The 9,023-nt window shown below is 38.7% G+C and overlaps 1 protein-coding gene across 1 annotated transcript; it reads right to left on the bottom strand.

Moving 5' to 3' along the window:
• Positions 1–1,365: 1,365 nt before the first annotated feature.
• dpt (dermatopontin) lies at positions 1,366–8,268 on the bottom strand. Its single transcript, XM_039812404.1, has 5 exons — positions 8,181–8,268; positions 7,309–7,792; positions 3,929–4,054; positions 3,019–3,099; positions 1,366–2,872 (listed from the first exon to the last, which is right to left on the bottom strand). Exons 2-5 carry the CDS (start codon positions 7,581–7,583, stop codon positions 2,773–2,775), a joined length of 582 nt encoding a protein of 193 aa, XP_039668338.1. The 5' UTR covers positions 7,584–7,792; positions 8,181–8,268; the 3' UTR covers positions 1,366–2,772.
• Between the last annotated feature and the right edge of the window lie 755 nt (positions 8,269–9,023).

Genomic DNA, 9,023 nt, shown 5'->3' with positions numbered 1-9,023 from the left:
TTTACTAAGAATATGTTTACAGCATTTCCTCTCTAACTGGGACGTTTTGGGACTGATTGGTGGGATTGCTGTGGATGAAGTACACACAGCGATACACTGGTAAGAGCAAATTATGTTTAACCATATATCCAGTTAATTTAAATAGCTCACGTTACTGTATTGTGTCAACAGTTAACTTAATTTAATATTGTATGTGTGGAGGGGCCAGACCTTACTCCGCAGCGCTGTGGAAATAGGTTTGGCAAGCGAGACTCGTCCTCTGACCCTGGTAAAGAAAGGTCTGGCAATGCCAGACTATACAAAGGTCACTACAAACATACCGAACTTAATTATTAGCGTCTCATGTTAAAAAGCAAAAAGAATCCAACAGAAATCTGCTATTAGAAAGCTGCCTTCATGTCCATTATGGGGCAACCGTATTACTGTAATGAGCTTAAAGCAAATGTTGATCTTAATGATTTGTGTTTCTGCAGTAGCCTACTTACAGCTAAAATCTATATTGCAGAAATTCCAATCTCAAGGCACTGTACTGGCCACAGATAAAGACACATAATGAATTGAAAGAGATTGTAACAAATAGAGGCACAGTATCCAAACTTTACAGATTAAATCTGTGTCCTCTGGAGTGGCGTGGATAAAGTTACATTACAATGGGAAAATGTTCTGGCAAAACAGCTATCGATAACAATGGGACACTATAATGCCACATACAAATTACCTGTCAAAATGTGTTAGATATAAACTGATACAGATGACGATTTTATACCAAACATACAGTATATAACTCCACAGAAGCTAATCCTAATATGTCAGAGAGAGAGAGAGAGGAAATTTAACATCTGTGTTATGACAATGCCCAGAAATAAGAGAAATTTGGAAAGGAGTCCAAAATATGTTACGTTAATGCCCAGAAGTGTGTTTGTTGGGAGCCAAAGTGGACGGACTGAAGTCTGCGGCAACGCAACGCATGATACAACAACAACAATGACATTCCTGTCTGTGAAAAGGATTATTCAAGTGAATTGGAAAGAAAAGGAAATCAAATTGTTTTTGTTTGCATCACTGGCTAAAGGACTTTATAGAACTGGTAATGATGGAACGTGCAGCCTCAGCTTTACAAGGGTTTTGCAGAGATAATGGCTTAGATGGACTATGGACACTCATAATAGGCCTAAATAAGAGACATTTAGTTTAAGAGTGTGTTTTGACTGTTGAAGCTGAAAGTTTGGTGATGCAATGATTTCCTATATGCCTATATGTATTTATATCTCTATATTCTTGTGTTGTTTGTTTGGGTTGTTTGTATTTTTCTCCTCTTCTTTTTTGCAATAAAAATGTAAAAAAAAAAAAAAAAGATACAACCTGTTCACTTTAGAAGTGCTTTTATTTTATTACCTTGAGTCTTTATTCTAAGATTAACTAAGTGGCTGCTGGCTGTATATAACAGACAGATATAAGAGTAGTATTGATTGTCTCTTCTAACTCTCCGTAGCAGAACTTCAACTTTCCCAAAATGTCAAACTATTCCTTTGAAAATCTTCAATAATAACTTCAAGTTGCTTGAGATACATTCGTTTATAATTTTTTCTCCATTCCACAAACTACCATGTGAATAAAAAAACTGATTTGCTGTTGATATGTCAGGGTGTAAGCCTTCCAAAAACACAGAGGATGTAGTCAGTCATGACGATATCAACAGCTCATTTGGGCTTAACTTGGCTGAAGGCAAACTCAACACGGCTTTATATTGCCATAACATGCTGCTGGAAGGGTCTGACATTAGGGATTACCAGCTAAATGATCCTTTCTCCCACAACCTTTTCCCTCGACGAGTGTAGCCTATTGTTTTTCAGTTATCTCAATACTCAAAATTCATATTCTTGAATTTCATTTCAAACATAATATACTCTGTTATTTGATGCTTTTTTCCATCATGTCGAATGGACGAACACACCAGATACACACCAAATAAATGACTTTACAAAGTAATAAATAAAAGAAATAGATGGTTTTAAGCCCATTTCCAAACAGTATTACATGAGTTCCAGTACAATATACTGTATGGCTGTAATTGCCAAACTGAACAAGAGACTTCAATTAAGGAGAGATGCAATTGAAAGCAAGTGGGACACTCTTAATTGCATGCAAAGCTCATGTTGGCAGTGATTCTGAAAGAAGTGTCTCATTACTTGCAACACATACACAATTGTTCCAAGTGTTACCTCCAAGACAATATCCTAATCATTCACACCCTGTAGCTCACGGAATGCTTTTATAACTGTGAAAATGGTCCAAATAAAACCACTTTGTTTGACCATCAACTCAGCTCAACTAAGAGATCTTGGAGCAGAGCCTGATGCAGTGTTTTCTACCACCATAACCACAGCATCACATAATTGACTTTTGTTGGTGGAAAAACACTTTCACATGCTGCCAAATGACTTCCAGTTCCTCCGGTCTCTGAATTAAAACCCTTTCCAAAGCTTTCTAAAGTATCTGCTCAAGCCCAAATCCCCTTTAGACCCTCTGTGTTTATGTTTATTATGACATTTATCTTTATATGTCATTTTTGCATGCTAAACTAAAAAACAGTGATTATACAGGCATACATCACATGCCTGTGGTTCATTCATTCAACAAAAGTAAATACATGAATGAAAACATGAATCATATCAGTTATGTATAATGCCAGTACTATGTTTTTGTTTAAATGTAAGAGTAAATATGTATGTTTCATTAAAAAAACACAACATCAAAATGATGATTACAAGTCTATAAATTTTCAAATTCACAGTCAAAGTCTGTCATTCTGCACAGGATGTACTTCCACTGCCGATCTCTGAAACAGAGTACAAGACAAAATGGTGTCAGTTCAAGGATCACAAATGATCAAGCAAAAATGTTTCTTCAGTTTTTGTTTGGTCTGCCAATAAATACTGGTCCCATAGGCTGTACTATGGAGATCCTTTCTTACAATGCAGCCATGAGAGGATTTCAACAATTTTGTAAATGAACTAGGCACCACGAATGAAGTAGCCATAAGAAGGGATCACCATTTCCGCCTCCTCTCTGAAGTGTTCAGGAATGTCATTGGTCTTCCTGTGGAAAGCAACAAAAAGTTTGTGTTATGTTTTGGCGAGTTAAGTTTAAATGTATAAAGCTTTAAAAGGATAATTTTACATTTTGGGAAATATGATTATTCGCTTTCTTGCTGAGATTAAGATGAGAAGATTGATTCCACTGTCATGTCTGTACAGTAAGCTACAGCCAGGAGACAGTTAGCTTAGCACAAATTTAAATGGGCAAACAGCTAACCTGGCTTGGTCCAAAGGGGGAACAATAAACTCCCTTATCAACATGTTATATATTGTTTGTTTACTCCTTACAAAAATGTAAGTGTATGTTATGTGCGGGATGATTTCTTAGCAAGGAGCAGTGACTTCCTGGAGTCTCCGCTAGCAAACTCAAGGCTAAGAAATAGTCTGGCACATAACCTCTGTAAAACCAGAAAGTTAATTTAACTCAATTTAAACTTACGTTTGTGTACGAGCTAAACGTGTATCTCTTTTGTTTAGTTGTGTGTGTTAATTAGTGAGCTGCTGGTATGCAGATTTTAACACCCCTTTGAGTATTTTACAAGCTAACTCTTTTCCAATGAAAGTAGCTAGCACAAGCTCCAAAAATTGCTAAAAGCCGCCATATGATGTAATACGCTCATTTGTTAACGTACGCTCAAGTTGTTAACGTCGCTAAATCTAACGAGAAAGTCGGCAAGCATCCACTGGCTTCAGCTTCATGTTTAACAAACAGATACAGTATGGTAGTGGTATCAATCTTCCTATCTACTGTAACTCTTGAGAAAAAAGGGAATAAGCATATTTCCCAAAATGTCGAACTACTACTTTGACATAGCCCTCTGAGAACGTACATGCAGGAGTAGGGACAGCGGCGTTTGTAATAGCAGCAGTAGAACTGCCATTCCCGGTCAAGAACAGATTCAAAGTACTTGCTTTGTACGCCTGCTACCAGGCCGTTACGAGTGCATGTTGAAGTCCTGCAAAGACAAATGAGAATCATTCAGTTATAAAAAAACAAAAACAAAAACAGTTAAGGACACAGAAAAAGATCTAAAATAAAACCCATCCTCTCCTGTTATCACCGAGTCATTCTTTTCCCTGCTTTCAAACAAAAGGTAATTGGATTTCTTGAGAGGTAAAACTGAAAATTATTTCAGACAAAGAAAAAATTTGTCTATATTGTTATGAAGTATAAATACTGGTTGGTTGACATTGCAAATTCTATGGCCCATACACTTTCCTGTCACCACAACACACATTTGTGTGACATTTGTCATGGTAACATGGGCACAGCCATCAGCCATTTAGCCAGTGGGGGTAGTTTTCCTGCAGGGTAATGTCCTAACTGGTGTAATTCAAACAGACAGCTATGTTAAAGAGAGGCAGGAGGCGTGGCAGGGATAGAGTTCACAGTATTGTAGTCTTTATCAGGGGCTGGGTGCAGTCGAGCTTAACTTGAAATCAATCTGAAGAACACAAAAAAAAAATGCTCTTCTGCCTAGAACAAGTAATCTGAAGCAGATATAGTCAGCGATTTGTTTACTTGTGTGATTCAAGCTGCTGTTTACATGGTACTGCAAGGCTACAATTATCCCTCCAAACTGGTTTATTAAAGTTTGATCCAAGTCCTTTAATTAGATCAACCTTTCTTTGCAGTTAGTTCAAAGTTTGTGGAACATGTTAATGTAAGATTTTGGCATTAATTGTTGAATAGTCTATTTTTACTATCTAGTTTTTGTGAATAACATGTTGCAAAACCCAGGAAAATGCTTTAACACGTGGTTCATAAAATGCAATGTGATGTCTCTGAAGCGCCATTGGACATTGGCCTGTTGGAGGAATCTTGTTATGATTCACAGGAGGAAGTCATGTTCCCAGGAACTGTCAGTGTTGCTGGCCAGGGAGGACCAGGAGGACCTGATTTGTTCCTCTGAATGAGAGAACAGTGGACAGTATTCAACTTTTATGAAAGTAACAAAAAGATACACACGTGGAACTTTTTTAGGCATTCTATTATATGGAGAATTATATTAAACCTAACTATCTCTTGTTAATGTGTATTACTTAGTTTTATGTTTGCAAACATGGAAAAATATATTAGTAGTAGGCTATTCAAGCAGTTTAGAATCGGTGGGAAATACCCAGTCATGCTAACCTAGCTAACATTTTGTTATTGGAGTTATGTTGCGTTATTTTGTCAAATGTCATTCAATTTGATTATTAAACACAATTTTATCAGGTGGTCAATGTGTTGACCATTTTCCATATTACCTATCATCACTCTAACCAGGTATTTGCAAGCTAATGTTAGTTTTGTTGGTTAACCTAGCTAGTTCAGTTAACTACGCAGCAGTAACAGTACGCCTGGCAGTTACGCAACTATACAATCGTAAAAATAGTTGTGGTGTTTTTGTGTGGTACTTGGGGCTGATTCCAAAAGCAATTCAACCCCAATGTTAAAATGCCCAACTTTACAGCAGAAATAAACATGTTTACAGCCTGGTACAAAAAAACGGTTTTAGTCTCCAGATGATTTCCATGTTCATAACTGCACCCATTTAATTAATATTATGGCTTAAAGTTATACGTAATTAAGGGCATGTCCGCACAGGTGGCTAGCATGGACTGTAGGTCTAATTCGGCCCGCCACAGCTCCATCCACCTCTTTGCCCATTTTTGGATTAGTGTATAACAGGCATGTAAGGCACTGCCAAGATGGCGATGGCTGGAGCCATCCAGTTTGAGCTTCATTTTTTCCTCTTCAGAAACTTATGGATGATGTACGAGACTACATCCATATTTCATACAGTCTATGGATTTAATTCTGTAAAGTAGCTGATAAATGTCCACCTACTACACACTTGGCTAAGTTTAACAACAAACTGCTTTGCTAAATGACTAGTTTAGTTTTAGTTTTAGCAGCTAGCACCTAGTCTTGTCCAATGTGCTCCAGGCTCTATGGGTTGTTGATGCGTTTGTGACTTTTTCTCTCTCCCTGACCTGCCTTCAGACCTCTTTCTGTGAACGAAGCTCTGAATATAACACAGGAAATGTACCAAACTCACACAGTGATGTAAAAAACATTCCTCAGTCTAGTCTAGTCATGTTATTACATTTTTTTCCCCACAACCATCTGGCGACCCCAAAAAATGATCTTGTGACCCCCTTGGGGTCCTGACCCCCAGGTTGAGATCCACTGCTCTAGATGAGAACTTCCATTCCAACAACACGGGTGGTTTTGTTCATACAACAGTTTCAGCATCAAACTCCACACAGACCTCATATTTGTTGTCTGCTAACAGTGACCTTTACCAAATGTTGTTAGTCAAAGTATGCCTAGACATACAGTAAAGGCACACAACTTGATTATTCAGGCATTTTTTTAATCTTTGATCTGTAGGCTACGTCCTGTTGATTGAAACCCTTGGTTCTGAAATGGGCCGAAGATGTGCCTATGACGTGGCTTTCACATGGATATGTCTTTGATAAATGTTCTTCTAAAATGTTTATCTGGGCCAAGATGAACAAATGTCCACAGCTGCTGTCCAGAGTGAAAAAGAAGCTGTAGAAAACTGCTCACAGAGTGTACCAAAAAAACTTACTGTACACGTGTAATCTGACTCAGATGTTGATCTCCTTACAGTGCATTTTGTATTATTAATGTAGTCGCATATTATTCTGCAGCATTTATTTATATCACTGCTGGTTAAGTCCCTGCTAACTAAGACATGAGTGTAATGTTTGCAATAAGATAAACGGGAGAAAAACCTAATTAAGAACACTGGTGAGGTAATCTCTGATCAGCTATGGGAGAAAGGGCTGAACAGGGTAAAAGTATGCTCTATTAATGCTAGACGTCCGCTTATTCAGTTTAAAGTCCTTCTGTTTCTGCCACCTGTGATAAATGTAGGTCAGCTGACAGAATTTGCAGGCATCTTTTTAGGTCCTGCTCTAAGCTCACAAGGTTTTGGGTTGACATTTGTACAGTGTCGTATATAACAGACAACTGGCTCCTGACTGTCTGCTCCAACGACTCTCTGGCTCTTCCCTCCACTAACTCACACACAGTTCATCTGAGTGAATTCTGTGCATCTCTGTGCTACAGGCTAGTCGTCCTACCGAGAAAACTGCTGAAATTCAACTTAAATTCACTCTTAAAAATCAAATCAGTCCAACTAACATGGTATTTAAACTTTCAATACACTCAATTAATCACTGACAGAGGACCCACCACTCCATCCCAGCACGGTTGATGTCGTCCCACCAGCAGTCACTGGGCTCCCCCAGACCCTCAGGCGTGGGCTGGCACTCAAACGTCCACAGGCGGTCCGAGCCGTCCGTCTCGCTGAAGTAGCTCCTGACGGCCACGAGGACCTCTCCGTGGGGACACTGGAAGTTGAAGCTCTGACGGTAGCCGTTGACCCAGCCCATGTCATGATGGTCGTGAGACTGAGCTGCCACTGTGGCCAGCGAAGACAACGCCAACACCAACAGAGCAGGATTCATGTTGAAGAAATCAGTCCGTCTGCTGCGCTTCTTTGCAGCTGCCTCCCTTTAAGCTCCTCCAGGTCTTTTGTTATCCAGATGTTTTGTAACCAGGAGTGATGTGTAATTTGCTGCTCTTGGGACAAATCCAAAAGTGGACCTCACTTGACATTTTAAGGTAGACTCTGAGACAGAGCAGTCACATAGTCTCACCGTAGATACGGGTTAACCTTAAAAGACAGCACTTTCAGATTACATGCAATCAGATATTGTTAGCATGTGTTTACCATCTAATTACTCCGGCTGTTAACTTTGCAGTGTGATCATGTTTTTTTCATGGCTTTTTCAATGTAAATGGTCATTTTGGACAATAAAATGTTTTATTTTATCATGAGCATCACATAACATTTTGTTACCAAACAGACATTATAAAAACACACAAAAATATCTATCTATTGAAATGCTAAACAATTTTTGACAAAATTGAATAATGTGATATGTGGTGGAGATGTATTTGGTTATTCCATTTCCATTAACCGATTAATTAATAAACAGTCATAAGTAACGTGGATAAGCTATGGCCAAGAACAAAAAGGCATGATAAAGCATAAATCTCACCTTTGTGTTGCTTGTCCAAGTAAGTTTTCTTGTGCAGTAGTCTGGCATTGCCAGCCCTATCTCCACAGCTCTGTGGAGGAAGGTCTGGCTACACAACAACACACATACATTCTGGGATAGGACAAAAAAACTATCTGGGTTGTTTGCATGAATATAAACCAATCAATTGTCTTGGGCGGAGCTAAGCTGCAGACACAGCGTCAGTGGCTCTGCAAAATGGTCTTGGGAAGAGAAACTTTTATGGAACATTTGCACATCGCAAAAGAAAACACCACATACAATATTTAGTAATTGTTAACTGTTCACACAATACAGTAACGTGAGCTATTTAAATTAGCTGGATACATGGTTAAACAGCATTTGCTCTTACCAGTATGTCGTCGTGTGTACTTCCATCCATCCATCAATACGTCCATAGCAATCCCCACCAATCAGTCCCAAAACGTCCCAGTTACATAGTAAATGCCTTAAATATATTCTTTGTAAATAAAATCATTCCCTGAAAGAACCAAGCAGGACTGCCTTATTGCAAAATCCAAATTATTTTCACGTGTAGCTTGCTAACTTGAAGTTTGTTGAGTTTGAGAACGGCAACACACAGAGAGCGGAAGGTGAGGGAGCATCCGGCACAAAATTACAATAATAAAAACTTATGACAAAATCTGATCTTCTATCACATCAGGCAACGCATTCTCATGAACGGGTTCGTATGATATCGTACCAAAATGTATGCACATCAATTCGTATGATATCCTATGAAATTACGGCAATAGCCGGATGGTCACGTGGCAACCGGTCACATGACAATTAAGTTTAGCAGTCTTTACAGTTCAATTTAGCAGA

This window comes from Perca fluviatilis, chromosome 9 (genome assembly GCF_010015445.1).
Source record: "Perca fluviatilis chromosome 9, GENO_Pfluv_1.0, whole genome shotgun sequence".
NCBI classification, from domain to species: Eukaryota; Metazoa; Chordata; class Actinopteri; order Perciformes; family Percidae; genus Perca; species Perca fluviatilis.
The sequence above is the reverse complement of the archived record's forward strand: the minus strand, read 5'-3'. Positions and strand labels throughout refer to the sequence as shown.